Source organism: Callorhinchus milii, unplaced genomic scaffold, assembly GCF_018977255.1.
Source record: "Callorhinchus milii isolate IMCB2004 unplaced genomic scaffold, IMCB_Cmil_1.0 Scaffold2, whole genome shotgun sequence".
Lineage (NCBI taxonomy): Eukaryota > Metazoa > Chordata > Chondrichthyes > Chimaeriformes > Callorhinchidae > Callorhinchus > Callorhinchus milii.
The window spans coordinates 31,394,684-31,416,274 of record NW_024704743.1 but is presented as its reverse complement, the minus strand read 5'-3'; the positions used below and the strand labels follow the sequence as shown (position 1 = coordinate 31,416,274).

The 21,591-nt window shown below is 41.9% G+C and overlaps 1 protein-coding gene across 1 annotated transcript in view; it reads left to right on the top strand.

The window, feature by feature from the left end:
• The first annotated feature begins 704 nt into the window (after nt 1-704).
• cdkal1 (CDK5 regulatory subunit associated protein 1-like 1) overlaps nt 705-21,591 on the top strand; it is a 472,504-nt gene continuing 451,617 nt past the window's right edge. The window contains exons 1-3 of the mRNA XM_042332426.1: nt 705-770; nt 8,763-8,926; nt 11,099-11,211. Coding sequence (XP_042188360.1) covers nt 8,766-8,926; nt 11,099-11,211 — 274 coding nt within the window. The 5' untranslated portion in view covers nt 705-770; nt 8,763-8,765. The remainder of the gene's footprint in view (nt 771-8,762; nt 8,927-11,098; nt 11,212-21,591) is intronic.

Sequence of the window (21,591 nt, the reverse complement as noted above, 5' to 3'; positions counted from 1 at the left end):
GAGTGAGAGTCAGAGAGAGAGTGTAGAGTATGAGAGAGTGAGAGAATCAGAGTGAGTGAGTGTGTGAGTCAGAGAGAAAGTGAGAGTGTGAGAGTCAGAGAGAGTGTAGAGTATGAGAGAGTGAGAGAATCAGAGTGAGTGAGTGTGAGAGTCAGAGAGAGAGAGTGAGTGTGAGGGTCAGAGAGAGTGTAGAGTATGAGAGTGAGAGAATCAGAGTGAGTGTGAGTCAGAGAGAGAGAGAGTGAGAGTCAGAGAGAGAGTGTAGAGTGTGAGAGAGTGAGAGAATCAGAGTGAGTGAGTGTGTGAGTCAGAGAGAGAGTGTGAGTGTGAGGGTCAGAGAGAGTGTAGAGTATGAGAGAGTGAGAGAATCAGAGTGAGTGAGTGTGAGAGTCAGAGAGAGAGAGTGAGAGTCAGAGAGTGTAGAGTATGAGAGAGTGAGAGAATCTGAGTGAGTGTGAGTCAGAGAGAGAGAGTGAGTGTGAGAGTCAGAGAGAGAGTGAGTGTAGAGTATGAGAGTGAGTTTGAGAGAGAGTCAGAGAGAGAGTGTAGTGTGAGAGTGAGAGAGTCAGAGTGAGTGAGTGAGTCAGAGAGAGAGAGTGTGAGTGAGTGAGTGAGTGAGAGTCAGAGAGAGAGAGTGAGTGAGTGAGAGTCAGAGAGAGAGTGAGTGAGAGAGTGAGTGAGTGAGAGTCAGAGAGAGAGAGTGAGTGAGAGACGGAGAGAGAGAGAGAGACACAGGACCGGGAGAGAGGCCGAGACCCCCCGAGGAGGAGGTGAGAGCAAACCCCGGGGGTGGGAGGGGGTGAGCGCGGGCCCTGTCCCCCCCTCCCTCCCCCCCGGTGTGTGTGTGTGTGTGGGGTCGGTCTCTCTCTGTAACTGAGGCCCAGGCGGGTTCCAGGCCTCCCCGGGCCCTGGGCCCCGCTCGGCCCCAGCGGCCTCGGCCTGACTCACCGCCAGCAGCCGCTCCGCCGAGCCCGGAGCCCCCGAGCCCGGAGCCCGGAGCCCCGGGGCCGCGGTGACCCGCCCTCACACAGGCGGCCCGGGGTCCGCCACAGCCACAGCCACAGCCACAGCCGCGCTTCACCGCACTGTGTGTGTGTGGGGGGGGACAGGGAGGGGGGGTGTGGGGGACAGGGGGGGGGGTGTGTGGGGGGGACAGGGAGGGGGGGTGGGGGGGACAGGGGGGGGTGGGGGGGGGGGGGGACAGGGGGTGTGGGGGGACAGGGGTGTGTGTGGGGGACAGGGAGGGGGTGTGTGGGGGGGGACAGGGGGTGTGGGGGGGGGGGGTGGGGGAGGGGGGGTGTGTGGGGGGGGACAGGGAGTGTGGGGGGACGGGAGGGGGTGTGTGGGGGGGACAGGGGGTGTGGGGGGGACAGGGGGTGTGGGGGGGGGACTGGGAGGGGGTGTGTGGGGGGGACAGGGGGTGTGGGGGGGGACTGGGAGGGGGGGTGTGTGGGGGGGGACAGGGGGGGGGTGGGGGGACAGGGGGTGTGGGGGGGACGGGGTGGGGGTGGAGGGGGTGTGGGGGGACGGGGGGGACAGGGAGGGGGTGGAGGGGGTGTGGGGGGGACAGGGAGGGGGTGTGTGGGGGGGGGACAGGGCACTGAGTTGCACGTGTTTGGGACGCACTTCCGACTTGAAAGGCGCTGCTGTAGATAAAAATGTAACTTCTTAGACAATAATAATAATAATATAATAATATAATACAATCGGCATTGGCGTCGTGGCCTTATGCCCTATCCCTGTGTTCGGGCCGCGGCCCCCGACCGCGTTCTTCCGAGACCTTCTCGAAGCCGCTTCGCGCGGGGCGTACTGCGCGGGGGAGGAGCGACCGCCCGCGCGCCGCTTGTGTTTTTTCGGGGGCGAAACGCGGCCGCCCGTCGAGCCCGTCGGCGTCCCCAGAGAGGATCCTGCGGCGCGGCAGGAGGCCGTTCCCCCCCCCCCCCACCCCGGCTCGGTTCTTTGGAAGGGGTGTCCCAATCAATACCCGCCCCCCCCCCCCATCCCGCGCTCTCCCTAAAGCTTCGTAAACGTCGTCCACCCCAGATAGCTATCCTCTTGAAAGCTGTTATTGAATCGGCTTCCTTCAGCCTTCCAGGCAATGCGTTCCCACATCCCAACAACTCGCTGCGTGAAAACATTTCTCCTCGCCCCCCCCCCCCCCCCCCCTCTGCTGCTTTCGACATTAATTGGATATTGATGTGCTGTAAAGTGGAATGTCTTGTTGTTTGATTGTTTGTTTATAATAATATAATAATAATAATCCTTGCATTTGATACAGCGCTTTTCACGTCTTCTCGACGTCTCAAAACTCTTCACAGAATATGCTGTAAAGTGAATTGACTGTATATTTGTGGGCGAAATGCGGCAGCCAATTGCTCACAGCAGTGTCCCACAAACAGTCGTGGATTGAAAATGACCGATTTTGTTTTTTGGAGGGATTATTATCAGGTGTGTGGAGTAAGGAAACTTGCCCAAGGTTGCGCCCTGCCTGGAATTGAACCCAGGTGTCTCACTTGCAAGGCGAGTGCTCTAACTGCTGAGCTACAGGTCTCCATAATTATTGTTTCTGGTTGTTGTGTTTTCCCTTCCCCCTAACACCAGTCAACAACAAGAAGCTCCCTCCGTAAAAGGTTGCGCTGAAGCTTCTAATAATTCAATTATTATGGGGCAAATGACGCTGCATCTTTGTACGAGGCTCCGTGACCCCATCACTCCCACCCTCGCCCGACTCCACTGGCTCCCCATCCCCCAGACGATCGAACTCAAGATCCTCGTCTTCACCTTTAAGCCATCCATGGCCTTGTCCCCTCCTACCTCTCTGACCTGCTGACTCCCTACCAACCTGCCCGCTTCCTCCGTTCAGCGGTCTCCGGCCTGCTCCATGTCTCCCACCCGACCCACCCTACCGTCGGTGGCCGGGCGTTCAGCCTCTCTCCCCCACACTCTGGAACTCCATCCCATGGTCCCTTCACCTCGCTTCCTTCCTTGCCTCCTTCAAGGCCGGTCTGAAGACCCTTCTCTTCGACCGTGCCTTTGGTCGCCCTCCCACCTCTCTGCCTTCCCTCACCTCTACCCCACCCCTCCCCAATGCTCAGGTCCTGACCCTTGACGGTCCAGCACCTTGGGATGTCCTCCCGACGTGAAAGGCGCTCAATAAATGTAATTTTGTTTTGTTGTACTCCCACCCTTCGCTTGTTTTTTCAGGTAATAATAACACAGCGCCTTATCACGTCGTTGAAACGTCTCAATGCGCTTCACAAGATTTACTGTAAAATGGATTGACTGAATTTTTTGGGTGAAACACAGCAGGCTGGATGCACTCAGCAGTGTCCCACAAAGAGACGTGGAGTGATTGACTAATTTTGTTTGGGTGATTGTTGGCCAGGACAATCCAGAAACTTTTACTTTACTGGCAGAAAGACTGCTCCACTCAACAGTATTTGGTTTAAGATGTTTAGGTGGACATTAAGGATTACATGGCGGTAATGTGACCGCCAGGAAGGTGGCAGTGAACTAGATGGACCATGGTCTTTTGTGGTCTAGCATTTCTTATGTTCCAATACATGGCAGTATTGGAAGAGAGAAGGGAGTTTCTCTCAGTGTCCAAGCAGGCAATCCCCCAATTAAAATTGGTCATTCACTTCATGGTGATTTTTGGGACATTGCAATGTACAAATTGCCTGCTGTGTTCGCCCACAAAAAGAAAAGAGTCCGTCACTACACTTTACAATACATCAATATCCTGTTGAAGTGCTTTGGGGCATCCTCGTGACTTGAAAGGCGAAATACAGGATTATTATTTTTTATTATGTTGAACAACAAAGTTGCAGAAGTCTCCTTATCAAATTGGGCACTGTACAATCATTGAGTATATAATAATAATAATCATCATTGCATTTCATATAGTACCTAATCAATTTGTTGAAATGTCTTAAAGCACTTCCAGAATTTACTGCACAATGTATTGACTGTACTTGTAGGTGAACACGGCAGGTAATTTGAATACAGCAATGATCTATGAAGGCATTTTAGTGTTACTCCTTGTCACCGACCCATTATCGTTGGGGTAGCTAGGGTAGGGGACAAGGAGTAACAAATGTTAAGCCATTCTGTCCCCGCTCTCTGGAACTCCATCCCAGAGTTCTTCTCAGCTTGTATATTGTATATTCGCCCACAAAATATACAGTCAATTCACTTTATTCTGTGAAGCGCTTTGAGACGTCTCGAAGACGTGATGAGGCGCTGTATCAAATGCAAGGATTCTTATTATTATACCCAGCCAGCAGTGTCAAGCGCTTTGAGATATCTTCCCAATGTGAAAGGCGCTATATAAATGTAACTTGTGTTTTATGGGGATTTCAACCAAAATAGCAATGTTGGAAGAAAATTCTAAATAACTGATAAAGTAGTTTATAACTACCTCACAGTTTTATTTTTTTTAAATTTTAAGGAACTCTTGCAATGCTTTGGAAATGTGCAGCTGCCATCAGTTTATTACCAGTTTGAATTGTACTTTTGCAACTCTGCTTTTCCCTTTCCCTCCACTGATTGCTTCTTGCGGGGGGAGGAGGTGGTAAGCAGGATCTTCTTGGGACTGAGCTGACTCTAAGGTTGTATGTGCAGCCACAATACTGGAATAAGGAAGTGCAGAGATAAGGGATCCTTCCAGTAATTGAATTAATTCTCGGTGGCGGTCTCGGTTGACTGGTTCGTGAGCCATACAAGCCTGTAATACTCCCAAGACACTGCTGATGACAGACCAGCCAGCTGGACCGTTGGCAGTACAGCAAAACTCGCATAAGTCTTATCTTTATAAATCGTATAATTTCCTAAATCGTACATGCACCCAAGTCCCATTCAGTTTCCTATCAAAACCACTTAGATTTCTTTGTACTCGTCATATTTGTCTTCTCCTAATTCGTAACACCGCTCCCCTATCCTCCAGCACTCCTGCACTTCTCGGCTGCATTGATTCTTGGGAAATGACGTCCTGAACCGTCGATGAATGCGCATTTGCCAGCAGGAAACATGGTCTTGATCTATCCCTGCATGTGCAGGAGAATTTCCTTTCCCACCATTCAATGTAATTCAAATGCTTGCCGGCACATGCGCATTGAATCGGGGGAGACGTTGTGTTGACCTGTCGCTGCACGTGCACTTACAGGCTCCAGTGACAAAGTATCGCATGTATGGTTTTGATATTCTTAAGCATAGTCATACACCCAAGCCGATCAAAGAAAGAAGTTGTTTTCATTCTTCTTTTGTACTTTCTATCCTAATTTACAAGTTTCAGTGCAGACGTTCTTTCACATTTGAAAAGAAAATCAGCGTTGAAAAAGCTTGAGACAGACAGAAAGATAGTAAGCTTACTGTGCATACCTGAACATTTTGATTGAAAGCTGGATGTTGTTCCCAGGGATCATCAGTTATTTCAATTGACTGATTGACCAACACGTGTGGACACTCACAGCATTCCCTCGGTGTAACAAGTATAAATAATTTATATTATTTGTTGTTGTGCTAAATTAATATTGTAAAGTGCTTCTGAGATTACAACAGCTTTTTTTTGTGTATCACCCTCCACGCAGGGTTAAAGATACTGAGGTATGAGGTCAGTTATCTGAATTGCTTATTTATACAGTCAATTAACTTCACAGTATAATTTGTAAAGCGCTTTGTGACGTCTTGAAGCTGTGCTAAGACGCTATATCAAATGCAAGTATTATTATTGTACAAATGAGTGTTTCTTGAATTGTTTTGGGTAAGCAGGCGTCTTACTGTACAGAACGTAGGGAGAGTTACATTTTCGGGTGATGGTGGCAGTTGAGTGAAATTATTTACGATGGATTTTCAAACATAGATATTGAAACGTTTGTCTTATTTCTGCAGTATTTGTGAAACGTAAACAAACAAAACTCGTAAATAGATACTTTTCACTCCCCACCCCCACCCCCAGCCCCCCACTTCTTACTCAAGGGTGAGAAGCTGTGCTGGAGTTTGGCAGCTGAAATATTTTGCCCAAGGAGTCATCCTTCACACGACACATATTTCTAACTAGGGTCAGGGTTGTTGTCCAGACCAATGATGTACAGTCCCAGACGGGGGAGCAGAAACCCGCTCCCAAACCCCCTCCCCGGCGCCAATTTTTCTCCCTCTCCCAAATCTAGAGNAAAAAATGACAGCACTGAGAATACTGCCTATATTGTGATCACTATTGATGAAAACCATTGTCTTTTTCTTCCACATCCGACAACAACTTGCGTGTATATAGCGCCCCTCGCGCAGGGTACCATCTCATAGCCGCGTGACATGACGGAGCACGACACTGAGCCGGGGTGGGAGGGGGAGGTGACCGTAGGCACGGTCGAATAGGAAGGTCTTCGGGCGCGCCCTGAAAATGGGGAAGCAAGGGGCAAGGCGGAGGGATCCCTTCTTTAAGAAAAGACACCCGTTTTTTTGTTTGTAATTATCCACAGTTTCATAGCTGAGATTAGGAACACGTCGATTCAAGGATTAGGTGTGATTCACTTTACAGTGTGTTCTGTGAAGCGCTTTGGGACGTCCTCCCGACGTGAAAAGCGCTATATCAAATGCAAGGATTATTATTATTATTATTCCCTTGTTTTGGACAATGCTTGGTTGGTAATATAAACATGACAATAATTTTAGATCTCAGGCACAACAGTTATTCTTATGAATTGTGTTTTTATTTTTTTATGTAAGTTTGTAACAAGTGGAGATGAGGAACCTTGTTTGATTATCACTTTTTAGCCCGGGTACTGAGTCTGACTCTGCCTGAGTTTAGTTGACTCAGCACAGGGGAGGTCAAACATAGAGAGGCCTTCAGATATGTTTTGAAAGCAGAGAATAAGGTGAATTTAGGTGTTGTATCTTACAATAAAAGCTGCATCTTTCTCACTATTAGGCAGAATTGTTTTATTATTCTTGCTGGTGAATATTGCACATATGCGTTTGCGTATTTATATACATTGAACAATATTTTGATGAAGCTTATCATAGCTTTCATGTTGCTTTTGCATGTGCTGAAAATGCCACAAAGTGATAGGACTTTCTGAAAGGTATTTAATTTATGAGAGAATTTCACTTTTTAAAGAAAATGGTTGAGCGCGCAGGAAAAATAAATGCAAGTTAAATAATCATGTAAAATAAACAAATTAACAAGTAGATGAATAAGTGAATTAAAATGGTAATAAATGAGAAAAGCAAATTATACAAAAGCTATAGGGAAATTAGAGAGAACTCTGAGAGGAGTATAACAATTTACTAAAATGGATTAAAATATATTGAAAGTGCAAGAGGTCCCTGGACATGACAGTAGGGACTAAGCTAAATTTCTTCCAGTATCATGCGACTGTATAAAAGAGCAGAGCTTGGAATTCTAAAAGGTAAAAGTGGCAGTGACTTTGAAAAAATCGCTTTTTAAAAAAAAGTGATCTCGTAAATGAATAATTGCTCGAAGTATTCACTGAAGAGAATATTAATTTATCTAATTTTTGTGTTGCACTTATTATTCTTAAGGAATATTGAAGTTGCTGTAGAGCTACTTAATAATTTTGGTAGATTTAGGACTTCCAGATGGGAAACATTTATTAGTCTCCGATTATTATCATGGAAGTATCGGTTAGTACTAATGAGATTTTGCAGGCAAATGTTGTGCAATACTTGTGTTTCAAAAGCGTGGCAAAACTGTCCCAGAGTTTGCATACCTATTGAACGAATATCAATAATGTAAAATTATTGGAACCAGTTTAAAGGGTAGGCATTTTTATTTCATATATTTTGTTTTAAAATAGATGTTTTCGCCCACAAAAATATACAGTCAATTCACTGGACAGTATATTCTGTGAAGCGCTTTGAGACGTCTCGAAGATGTATGAGGTGCTGTATCAAATGCAAGGATTATTATTATAGACTGGAGTCTATGCAACAACAAAAAAGAAACAGCCAGAAGGGATTCAAAGAAGGATTTCATGTGCCACAAGCCTGTAGTATACTCTTACAATGCTACAAAATAGATAGTAGCATTATCAATGAGATGTCAGTCTGGCTCAGTTGGTAGCACTTTTGTCTCTGAAGCAGAAAGTTGTAGGTTCCAGCCCTACATCGGGACATTGAGCTGAAAGCTGACACTTCAGTATAGTGCTTGGGATGTCCTGTATTGTTGGAGGTGCTATCACTCAGATGAATTGTTAAACTGAGATCCTGTCTTCCTGTTCAGAGCTGCTAAATATCCCATGGCACTTCTCAAAATGTAGGGAGTTCTTTCAGTGTTCTGGCTAAAAAACCCCACATGAAACCGGTCATTCACTTTTTGCCTTTTTGTGTTTGGCTTCCGTTCTGTGCTTTGCTGCAGCAGGATGAATGAGATTTAGTTGAATGGTATAGTGAATGTCATCCCACTGTTCTGTTTAGCTTGACATCCTTATTCAGTGATGGAAAAAGTATATTTTGGCTTTGGTACAACTTAGGAAAATAGTTCCATCATGACAATGCCCTTTATCTTATCTTAAGTTATACATTGATAAGGCGCTATATTAAATGCAAGTGTTATACGTTCCATAATACTGAATGCACTTTGTAGAGTTTAATTCAATTCTACAGTGGGTCTTGGTCATTTGGAAAGGTTTAACATTTATGAATGAACGGGAAAAAAAGGGTTGGATCTATATATCTATAGCATGAAAATCCCCTTGCAGTGTTTTCTTTCATTGAGGAAATAAATTGCTCCTGTAATTTTGCAGATCATGCCGGCTGCTTGTGATTCATTAGTGGAAGATATTGAAGATATTGTGTCAGCACAAGATATCACACCTAATGATCGACACTTTGCAAAGAAGAGTGTTGTTCCTCGTGCCAGGAAAAGAAATAAGCACAAACAGGATGAGGAAGATCTCCAAGCTGATAGGTGAGTTTCTTTGCTCCATTTTTGTCAAAACCTGTAAGGTTTGGTGAAATGGTGAAACTTCACATTGATATTCTTAACAGTTATGTTATACTGTTTTGTCCACAAAATGCACAGTCACAACACTTTACAGGATATTCTGTGAAGCGCCTTGAGATGTCTCAATGGCATTATATCAAATGCAAGGATTATTATTATTATGTTAGTCTCCACTTATTTTTTTTAAAAGATGATTATTGAAGCATTTGTCTCACAATATATTCCTTTTGTTGCATCAATAAGCTAGATTGCAGCAGAGATGAGTAGTGTCTCATCCTCATATAAAACCTCCAGCGTATAAGGTCCGGGACTCTACCCTGCATAAAGGGCGCAATATAAATGCAAGTTGTTGTTGTTGCCAGTTGATTTTTAAAAAATAAGCTGTTGTACGTGGAAGTGCTGATTCACAATGCATTATGGCTCTGTCAAAACACAGTAATTTGTGGTTCATAAAATTTGTGGTTCGTTCCAACCAACACTTTGTAACGGGCTGCATTCACTGTGGACGTGCACAGAAAGTGGCTTTGCTTCTTGTGAAAGAAAATGCCCAATTTCTGGGTCATGAGATGCCCACCCTGATCCCTGGGCTTGATGGGAATGTGTATAAATGCTGGGGAGGTCAATGGCAAAGGCTTAAATGGTTTTATGTGTACATGTACCCACCACATTTATAAATACATTGGAAATATGAAGCATTAATAGCATTAAATGACCAGGAAGCTGCAAAGTGGCTGTTTATGGCGCATCATTTGTCTGTTAGCAGTGCCATTTTTACAATGTTAACAAATCGCAGAAGAACCCAAGAATATAAATGGATTAATGCCCCTGGGTTAGCATTTCATTGACTAATTCAATCTCTGCATTAAAGTGGAAGCTGATTCATCCAATGCTCAATTTAATGTCTTCTAATTTACCTGTTTTAGGGTAAAGTTCTGAACTTCCTTTGGTCAAGTTTGTACTACAGAACCTGTTTTTTTAAACCTGTTATTTTGTTGCAGAATTTTTTTCAGAGGATCCTTTAGAACAACAACTACAACATGTACTTATATGGTGCCCTGCATGCAGGGTAGCATCTCAGAGCACTTAACAGTGGCGGAGCCTGACTACGAGATGGGGAGGGATGGGGGGTTGGGGAGGTGGCTGTAAGCACGGTCGAAGAGGATGGTTTTCAGATGGGACTTGAAAAAGGGGAGAAAGGGGGCAAGTTGGAGGGATTGAGGGAGAGTGTTCCAGAGTTTCGGGTGTAGTAGCTGAAAGCGCAATCTCTGATGGTGGGGCGGAAAGTGCGAGGGATGAGCAGGAGGCCGGTGCCAGTTGATCGGAGGCGGTGGATTGGGGAATGAGGAGGCCGGAGAAGTAGGAAGGTGCCAGAGAGTGAAGGGATTTGAACACAAAGGTCACTTTTGGTTATTTTTCATAGAATTCACAACTATTGTGTTTTTTTTTAAAAACAAAATTCTGTTTGAAAATTGTAATCCTTCAGTGATGTGGTTTCAAGATATAGAATTCAAACTGGTTAAGTTTCAAGATTGCATTCTGTTAATAATAATGCTTGTAATTCATATAGCACCTTAATCACATTGTTGAGCCATCACAAAGCACTTCACAGGATATTCTGTAAAGTAGTGTGTCTGTGTATTTTGTGAACAAACATACTCGGACACATTTTATGAAAAGGAGTTCCCTCATAAATTTTACTACAGTAATGTTGTTGTCTTGACGGTTCTGCTTAAGATGCGGAATAGAGGCAATGTACTTTATTCGAGGGCTAGAGAGGAAATTGACATGAAATTCTCTTGGGAACCAACTGGATAGAACTTGGGAGCAGAACTGACCAGTGCATCTTCAGAGGCACATAATACTGTGTGGCATGGCTGATTGTTTTTAAGAGGAAAAACAATATTTTTAAATTTGGGAGATAATACTGTATTACCTAAATCAATCCACTTATAGTGTAACTTTAAAATGGAATGTGCTCACTTCATATCATTGTGATTATTATTGTACAGATTCACTATTTGCTACTATTATGAATCAAAGATAAAACTTGTAAGGTTGGTAGAAAATGGCCTGCATTATTAAAATAGTTTTAAATTGTGTTCTTAATTCTTACTTTCATGTACATACTTGTTGCAGTGTTATCCCTGGTACACAGAAGATCTGGGTGAAGACTTGGGGCTGTTCACATAACAATTCAGATGGAGAATATATGGCTGGTCAACTGGCTGCCTTTGGATACAAAATCACAGGTAATAGTGCAGTCACGTGTTCTATATAAAAGATGATGAGAATAAGCAGGGAAATGTGTTTGGCTAGATGGCACAGAATGATAGTATTCTGTGATTCCATAGCCAGGTATCCAGTTTTTTTATGAATACAATTTATATTCATGGTATAAGCAATACAAGGGACTTAAACTGTACATACAAAATGCCTATTTATATTATGTATTAAAGTCCTTGTGAGATCATCTCTCATTTGTGGTGTGGCAGCCATGTCTGTATTCAGGTATGATAGTGCCAGGCCTACCCACCTGGGCGGGATCCACGTGTTATCTTAGATAGTATTCTGTCCAGTTTGAGCAGCACAATTTTTTATTGTGTGTTCCCCTTTGGAGTGAGTAAGAATATAGTGTATCCAAATGCTCACATTTCTCTCAAAAAATCTGCATGAAACTGGTGAATAGAAACTTAGAAAAATTTCAGGTAGCAGAATTTTGAACAGTTAAGTATTGTTACGTTTTGTTAAGGTAAGTGAAAAATTAATGTTTGTTTGGGTAGCTCCAACAGTTCAGCCACTGACTCCCAAGGAGATCAAAAGCCTGATACTGTATGGTTAAATGTGAAGTTGTTTGCCTCAATTGGATAAATGTTTAATTCTGAGCCAAGCCACTAGATGGAGAACTCTACAAAGTCGGGCAGCGAAGAGTGGTTTGCTTAGCTCCACTTATACTCATCAGTCAGTGTTGTAACGCTTTTTTTTCGTGTCAGCATATTTTCTATTTATGAGCTCTTGTAGTTTAGCCTGACACTCCAATGCAGCACTGGAACACTGCATTGTCGGAGGTACAGTCCTTTGAAAAAGTCATTAAACTGAGGTCCTGTCAGCCTGCTTAGGTGGATGTTGATCCTAGAGCATCACGAAAGAGAAGGGAATTTCTCCCAGTGTCCTGGCCAACAAGCCTTCAGATAAAGTTGGTCATTCAGTTCCTGTCTGTTTATGGGGCATTCATGTGTGCAAATTGAATGGTACATTTGCCTACAAAACACAGTCACTATACTTTACAGTGTATCAAGTGAAGCATTTTGAGGTGTTCTGATGTGAAAGGCAAATGCAAAAATGATTATTATCATCATGGACGTATTCTTTTCCAGTTAGCAACTTACACAGAAAACTTAAAACCTGCTCTGTTTACTGGTTTGTCATATTTCTTTGGGTGGTGTGATTAGTGCCTGAATTCACTAGCTATCCGATTTAATTTTGCCTTCTGTGTAAACCTACCTGGCTTACTTAAGGCAATCTTCCCCCCCACCCGTTATGGTACAGCTGAGATCATGGTAGTGAATCTTCCATGACTACTCTGTGCATCATAGCAGCAGTGTCCTGCACTACCTTACCCTACTTACCTTGACTTGCACAGAAATTATGATTTGGTAGACAGCTAAGGAGCATTTGTAAAGAAAATTATGATTGTAATATTTTAAACAGTGACGTGATAAATAATTTAATAGTTTTCTTTAGAATTGCTGTGCTCCTGTAGTTGTCTTCTGATTCTATGCTATATGTAAAGCCCTTTGAGACGTCTCAAAGAGATGATATATCAAATACAAGGATTATTACTGTATACTCTGATTGCCTGGTTATTTAATTGTTTTATGACCCAACTGTTTTATTGTTTCACATCTTATAATAATAATCCTTGCATTTGATACAGTACCTTATCACATCTTTGGGACATGTCAAAATACTTTACAGAAAAAATTGTGAAGTGAATTAATTGTGTATTTTGTGGGTGAAAGTCAGCAGCCAATTGCATACAGCAGTGTCCCACAAACCGTCATGGATTGAGTGACCAAATTATTATTATTGATTTGCTTTTTTTGGGAGGGACTATTACCCTGGAAGGTGATGCGCCAATTGACTAACAACTGGGTTCCTACTTACTGCTAGGTAAACAGAGGTGTGTGGAGTAAGGAAACTTGACTAAGACTTTGCCTGCCCGGTAATTGAACCTGGATCCTCTCGCTTGAAGTTTGCAATATATAAAATTGAAGTTTTTTTGGTATGATATGGTGAAAAGAAGAAAACACTTGTATTTTTTTATAGATCTTATCAAATAGAAATATCTTGAATCACATAACAGTAATTACTATTCAGTGCAATGATGTTTTTTGTAGGCAAACACTAATATTATTTTGCACACATTAAGGTTCCGTTAACATTCACGAGGTGTGTAGCAAATTAATCTGGAGCAGTGATAATGGGTTCAAGGACTTTTCCAAGCAGTGTTTTCAATGATTACAAATGAAATATTTGAATATCAAAAGAATATAGATATAGAAGAATGATTATTCTTGAAGTTTCTTTTGGTTAAATGTGCACTTCCCCCTTCCAGCTTTGTGGTTTACAGGCTGATCCCGTTATCAGGGGGTGGTTAGAGTCCTTAAAACTCAGACTCTACATTATAATAGGTGCACTAAAAATGGCCACTGGTCAGCAACTCTGGGTTGTCAGGTTATCGCCAATGTCGTTTCCTTCGTGAAGCGGTGTTAGAGTTCACTGCGGATAGTGTACAAGGGTCCGACAAACCAAGAATTCAGCAGTATTCAGATTCAACAGTACACTTGCGCAAAACTGAGGTGTGTTGCAACAGAGACGCTTGTATTAATGCAAACATTAGAACTGTACTGGGTTTTGTGTAATTGGTGCTAGTAACAACTTCCCACAGGTTGGAGAAACGGTCAAAAGATGTAGTTATGTGGGAGATTTGCTCTAGAAATAGGCTATCCATTTAGTGAAAATGTATGGGGTGGGGGGGAGGGGAAGACAGGCCCTGAATATTTCTCCAATGTACCTGATGGCAGCAGAACGATAGGCGGATGCTGGTTTGCACTTGTAAGACAAACGGCTTGTATTAGCATGTTAACAGGCAAGCTAGAAACTATTTTCGATATTATTAGAACTTATTTTGAGTAAATATCTTATTAATACAAGTATCTTTTTTCCTAAATGAAACTGAAACTTATACAAATTACTGTTTTTTGAGTAAATTGCTCCCCTCTTCTCACTCTTTCTCTCTCTCTCTCTCTCTCTGTCTCTCTCTCTCCCCCCCTCTGTCTCTGTGTCTCTCCATCCACTTTTTCTTTCTGTCACTCTCTCCATCCATCGTTCTCTGTTTCTCCCCCTCCACCCTCTCATTCTTCTCCCACTCTCCCCCCTGTCTGTCTGTCTGTCTGTCTGTCTCACTATCGCTCTCGGTGTCCTCACTCTGCACTTCACCAGATAATTTGATACGTTACTTTGTGGTTTTAGCCTGAGGAAAATTTTACAAAAATCTCAAGAGACAATAAATACTAGTCCTGCCAACATCTGCCACATCCTGAGATGAATACAAATACCCTCAATTTTCTTGTGTAATATCAGTGAGGGAGAAGTAACTACATGTGTTGAATTATAGTAATACATAATAATCCTTGCATTGTTGAGAAATGTGAAAGCTTCATTGGAATTGCTGACTGTATTTGAGAGGATGGATGTTGCAGCCAATTTCCGCACAGCAATGAACGATAAAAGCTATGAAGTGAATGACCAATGTTCTCTGTGGGATTTGTTGGCCAGGACATTGGGAGAAACTCCCTTCTCTTTTCGAATAGTACCATGGGATTGTTAACATCCACTTGAACAGCCCAACGAGACTTCGATTCAATGTCTCATCTGAAAAATGTCACCTCCAACAGTCCAGTACAATATTGGCTATCAGCCTAGAATGTTAATTCAAAGTCCCACCGTAGTATTTTGAGAGTGGCGAGAGAGCTACCAACTGAGCAAGGCTGACACCTTATTGTTAAAATTTACTGGGCTCAAATTGGTCTCCTGTGATTTGTGACATTTTCACTTTGGTTTCCATTTCTGAAAACGTACTTTTCATTCAGGATAATAAGCACTTGTGCGTTTTTAAATTTTTAATTCCACAAACAAAAGTGAAACTGTGAAACTCTACAGTTGGTGTTTTTGCAGATGTCCCTGTGGGAGGCTGAGGAAAGTTGTTTTGTTGAAGAACCCATACTGGAATGCTGGAAACTGGTTAGTTAGTGAAATTAACTGAATATTTTCCATGTGATTCAAATAGAAAAGGAGCTTGAGCCAATGTCATTAAGACTGATGGGGACTGAAATATTTTAGGAACCAACTTTCTCCCTAGGGGCCGGTTAGTACAGTAATCATTTATTCCAGCTAAAATTCCACTAATCCCATAGAGCAGCAATCTCAGATGTACAGATCCATGTAGCTTTTTTAAAAAAAGCGATTGAGATAATGTCCAGTACAATACTGTAGTTTGCTCTTTTTCTGGTTTTATGTGTTCTCATGTGGCACTTAATCCAGGGACAGTACAACAACAACTTGCATTTATATCGCGCCCTTCACGTGGGGTAGAGTCCCTAATGCTTGACAGTGGCGGAGTCTGACCCCGAGCTAGGGGGAGAGAGGGGGGATAGGTTATACAATGCTGGTATTATGCCTGTGTGTATGGTGCAATCTGACATTACAATACTTTATAATATTTTTTACTATACCAAATATATAGTGTTTGTATCGTTTACCTAAGTAACCCACATTGTTTAAAGGTCATTATGAATAGCCTTCCTTATGGGATACCCTCCTCATCTTGCTCTCTACAAAAATGGACTGTCTGCCAACTATTTCAAATAACACACGGCATCTTTCACAATCCGATTTTGGAGTTCTGATGATGAGCAAAAGTCATGAACTTCATACTTGCCTCTCTCATGAACTTCATACTTGCAGTTATAGCTTATAAACTGTTGATTGGAATGCTATCTTATATTCTACTATCTGGTTTTGTCCACATAACTGAAAATAGTTGAGTATGCTCTAAGGCAGGGGTGGGCAAAAGACGGCCCGTGGGCCGTATCTGGCCCACCAAATGATTCTATCCGGCCCGTCATTGTGTCTAGCAATAGAAAAAATTACAGTTCATTCAATCCCAGAAAGTCGCACAAATTTTGCATTTGAATCAGACCGGCAACATCAGCTGCTTAGTTGTGCGCACGCTCCCTTAAGTGTTGAATCAGGCTGACATCAGAAATGTACGGATCAACAAATTTTCAAACACGTGCGCGGCAACCGCGGCTATACTTTTCACTGAAGAGGACGTTAATTCGAAATGAGTTTATCAAAGAAGCGGAAAGTAGACGCTGAAGGCCGAATATTCAACAAAGAATGGTCTAAAAAATTTTTTTACCAGTCTGGGTGGAAAATAAAACAAATAAAATAAATAAAATAAAAATAAATTAAAGTAAAATAAAGAAATAAAATAAAAACAGTGTGCAGTTACAAAATAAAACAAGACTTTATTTTATACACGTACAAGTGTAAGACTTGATTTTGAGCTATTATTAAGCGTTTGTATCTATATTAAGTGTGTGGCCCGCGAAGCTTACCAAAACTCGTGAAGTGGCCCGCCAGCCAAAATAATTGCCCACCCCGCTGTAAGGTCATGCATTGTCTTCTGCCTAGGTTTTTATTTACCTTGGAGTAATTTAAAGGTGGCTCTCTACCTATTTTACCTAGAAGTAATTTAAAGTTGGTACTCTCTCTGTCACAATCGAAAGGTCTATTCCAAGCCAAAAAAAAGTATTCTTTTTAAAAATTAAAATTTCCATGTGATACAGTTCTAAGATTAGTGTCTTGTTGACAAGTTTTTACGCATCATTTTTGAAACATGTTTTCTCAACACCTTTCTCCTCAATTGACCACTGAAAAGAGGCATAAACAGAATGATTATTGTTGGAAATCTGAAATAAAGCTAACAATGCTGGAAAAGACAAATGAAAGAGATTTCTCTTTGGTTGGTCTTTCAGGTATGAATACTGTAATGGTGGTGCTTAGGAGACCCAAATGGACAGGAGGCTAACCTCAAATAAAAATGGTCACTGGAAAGAAGAGGAAAAAGTACTAACTGCAGAAGGGGGGGGAGTGGGTGGTGGTGGTGTAGGTGGGATAGAAATAAAAGAGCATCAATAAGAAAGTGTGAAATTCTAGTGTAAGGAAAAAGCCCAAGGGAATAAAACAAACAAATCTGGGAGTAGGAGTGTCCTGATGGAGTGATGCACGTTTATTACTGCTGGAAGCTTGATTTATACTTCCTATTCTCAGGGAGGGTTAAAAATCAAACAGACATCTTCTGAACTTTACACACGTGAACAACAATTTTTAAATTTTTTTTCAAATGATTAAGAATAGCAGCCCTTTGAACGTTTTGGGTCTATCAGCAGACCATCAAAATGCTGCAAAAAATGTCTGTAGATCTGTGCCAGAATAGACTTGTGCCCTCATGGTTTATGTTTCAGCAGTGCGAATGTAACTGTTCCTCTGATCTCAGGTGTGAGGCTCAAGTGAAATTTGAGTCTGGTCAAGCCAGATTTATATTATTGCACCATTTATGGCCACGAATAGTGCGACATAAACGTTATTTAATAAGAATTGTATAAATCAGAATTTAATGAAATGAAATAGCAAAGATGAATCTTGCACTTACCACTTGTGACTTGGAGCGAAAATGGTCGCCGGACATAGTTGGTAGCTCTCGCTGCAGCTAACCAAAATAATCTTATTTGATTTAAGAATTAAAATGTCCATGTCATTTAGTTGTGAGATTATTGTATTGTAAGATGGAGCATAAGGCTACCCGTTCTTCCCACACCAATGGTGCTCCTCAGCTTCTTTTACACCAGTGTAACATTTTGAACTTGTATCGGTCAGCTATCCTGTGGTCTCCCTCAGTAAGATTGTCAATTTTGGAACCTGTGATTCTATGCCCACTAAGAAGTGGATTGAGACTGCCTAAACCCATTTCACAGGATTCATGGATTTGACAGACAGAGCCTGAATTAAATTCAAACCCAGCTTGCACAGGTAGTGGATTTCACTGTGCCACCCAGTCCCTGAAAAGTATGTTTTGAGGGACATTAAAGGATATTCTGTTCTCCAATAAATACATTTAAGTAACTCTTGAATTGGCTGTCTTTTATAGTTGTTATCGATATAGTGGAGCCTTCTTGAAGTGAACCTTTGCCCATAAGTAAAATAATCCTGCAATGTAAGTTAATTTTTTGTGTAGTGAGCTGAGTGCCTGACACATGCGGAAACCCATCACCATGCTTATCCAAAGCAAGCTGAGATTTCTATGCATCCTATCTACACGTGGGAGTCCCAGAGATAGATTGTTGGAATAGAATGCACACTCTCTCCCTGGAGGGACACATCCTGCTTAGCTAATTCTGGAAAGTATTAGGCAAGAGCCATGGATTGGGGGACCCCAGAGTGTGAGTTATGGTACTGCTGGAATCTAACCAGCTAAAACCGAATAGTTTGCCATTGAGAGCAATCTTTCCCACTGCTTGTCTCGGTACGACCACATTTCCCGTTAGGGCTTTGGCTTGCAAGGTTAACAGGAGCTGAGTGGGAGGATTCCCTGCCCGCAGTGACTGGTCTGCCCTTCCATGTCCCGCTGATCAGCCAGGCTGGCTGTAATGTCATCAGCAGTGCCCTGGAATACCGCCGAACCTCCTGGTTCAGGAACTGGACTACCGAGACCGCCACTTGGCTCGATTCTTACATTCCGTTACTAACTTGTCACCTTGAAGCCTTCCCCCCCTCCCCACCACCCCACCGAGGAAAATATGCAACTTATTAATGAACTAAATCCTGATTGAAGCTGGGTTACTCCATAATTGTTTCAGTTCCACAAATTTAGTGGCTCTATGGAAAACCCTTCTGTTTTTTTTAAAAAAAAGCGCATTTGGAGCAATATTAAAATATTCCAACTTTTATTTGGTCAGCCGGGTGTCTGACACATGCAGAAACCCATCCTCATCGCTGTGAAACACCGATTGATCTAAAAATGTTGGAAACATATGCCTTTCTGTGAAGAATAAAGTGATTTTCTTTTAGACATATGTGGAACACTGCTGCTTTCATTTCAGTTCATGGATGTGTCATGATTAGTTTCAAGATTAGTTTCTCAATTTATATTGACTAATTATAGCTGCCTATTAAGCCTTTCACAACTTCTCCAAAGAACAAAGACAAAATAATTAAGTACTTATTTACCTTTGCTTGATGTTTGTAGCATGTGCTTTATTTACTCTGCAGCATAATAATTAGACATTTGTTAGCCATTTCTGTTAGCAGATAACAAGCTACCACTTTTCTCAGCCACTTCAAAATGACATCAACAGTCAGAAGTTTGTGTTTTAAATTCAGTTTTGACTTCAAATGGGAATTGGCAATGAGAGGGATGAAAGTGTCAAGGGTAATCGACTTGTAGAATAAATTATCAGAGTAGACCATTTGAAGTGGAGTATACATTGGTTCAATGAAATACATTTCTGCAGTCTGAAAGAGAGAATGTTGATGAATATGGTGAGAAGCAAGTAAATAGGGTTGAGATCAAACAAACAATAATAACAACAAGATTTCATTTATAGAGCGCCTTTCACGTCGGGAGGACGTCCCAAGGCGCTGGACAGTTGGGTCAGGACCCGAGCAGGGGGAAATGATCAGGGTGAGGGGAGGGAAGGGGGGGAGCGAGGAGGGGGTAGAGAGTCGAGAGAGGAGCTGAAGGCACGGTCAAACAAAAGACTTAGTGGAGTTTTTCACCTCTTAGAAGTTATGTTTCATTGTAGGTAGTTCAGGTCAAAATACTATGATTTTTGTTTACATAATTAAATTATGTTCTTTATAAGTTGGTGATTATGAGGCTATGAAACGATGTGATATGGACAATTGAGTATTTTTTGAGTGTTTTGTTTTGAAAGGCAACCAAAAAATATTTTTGGGATGTCAGTACAGATTGGAGTATAATATGATACCATGCAAAATGGTATTGAAAACACAATTTCTATCCATAGGCATGCTATTGGGATGTCATGAGCAGTCCAAAACTCTTTACTCACCAAGCAAGAGAAAAAGCTGAGGGAGACGATCACTGTTTTCTAGTGTACCTCCTAAAATGCCTGTTTGTAGACAGGGTCCTTAACTCTGTTTATCCAGCGCCTTGGGACGTCCTCCTGACGTGAAAGGGGCTATAGAAATGTAATTTTGTTGTTGTTATAGAGTGGCATTGTCAGATCACCTGCCAATCTCTCAGTTGTGGCTTGAAACATAGAAAACTTGACTGGAAAAAGGTGAAATATGTGTTTTTTAAAAAAATAGCTTTTAGAACAAATCTCTGTTGTGATCTTTCAACAAAATAAAACAAAATTGATCTGTAATGAGATGAGGGGATAAGTATATCTGAAGAATAGACCAAATCAGTTGAAAAGCCTTCTTTATCCACATCTTTCATGTTAATACTTTTTGAAATATGTGGCGTTGTGACTGATCCATTTAAATGCTGTAAGTTTGGAAATGTAACTAAACACATGAAGTTATAAGCCTGAATCTGGTTAATGGTATTCATATTGTGGAATTTTTTTCTGGAGAGTTCTATAAAACTGCCCTTAGACTATCGGGAGGGTTGCCAGTTTGTGTAGCAATGTTTGGGTGGGTGTTCAGGTAAGACAACAACAGCTGAACTGTTTGAATTGTAAATTAAACTTCTCGACCAGTTAGCATCTTTCATTTTTCTTGTGGATTGAAATTTCAGTAGTTTGGGATAATATTGTTAACTTGACTGGAATAAATGTCTCTATACTGCATGCCAATATCCCCTTTTTAAAAAGGCTAAAATGGTTTCAAATGCAATTTTCTGAATGCAGGTCTGTCTATATTCAACTGGCAGCTTTCTCGTGAGCAATAATATCATGTAATCCAATTTTGCTAACTCAGATTTCTAGCTTGCAACTCAGAAAAGTATGACTACACAGGGACTGTTCTGATAGAAAACAGCAGAATTTATAATTTAGTGTCTGACCGCAGCAATATTTTGTCATTCCAAGTGGCTGAAGGGCAGATTTAATGTTTTGGTGCCATCAGAATGGCTTTGTAGTGCGCTATTTCCAATTTATCTTAGACCTTTCTTATTGACAACAGGCCCCTTGTGCTTAGGCTACAGTGACCTAGCATCTGTTTGCTATCAGGTTGGCAGCTTGAAAATAAACCCAGTGTTAAATTTTATCAGCCAGTAGGGGGTCATGCTCTGCTAAGTTCCACACTGCTTCACTGACCAGACAGTGCATTAACTGGTATAATTCAAAATAGCTGTTCAGTTGAAAAAGATGTGAGTTAAGAGGGAAAATTTTAAAAGCATCTGAGAGCTCTTCATGGGGTCATGCTTTGGTACCAAAATAATTAACTCGAAAAGCTTAAGTATCTGTGGGCTTGTTACAAATTCAAAACCATTTGCAGCTGGTGCAGGCTGCCAGACGTACAAAATTGTGGACTTG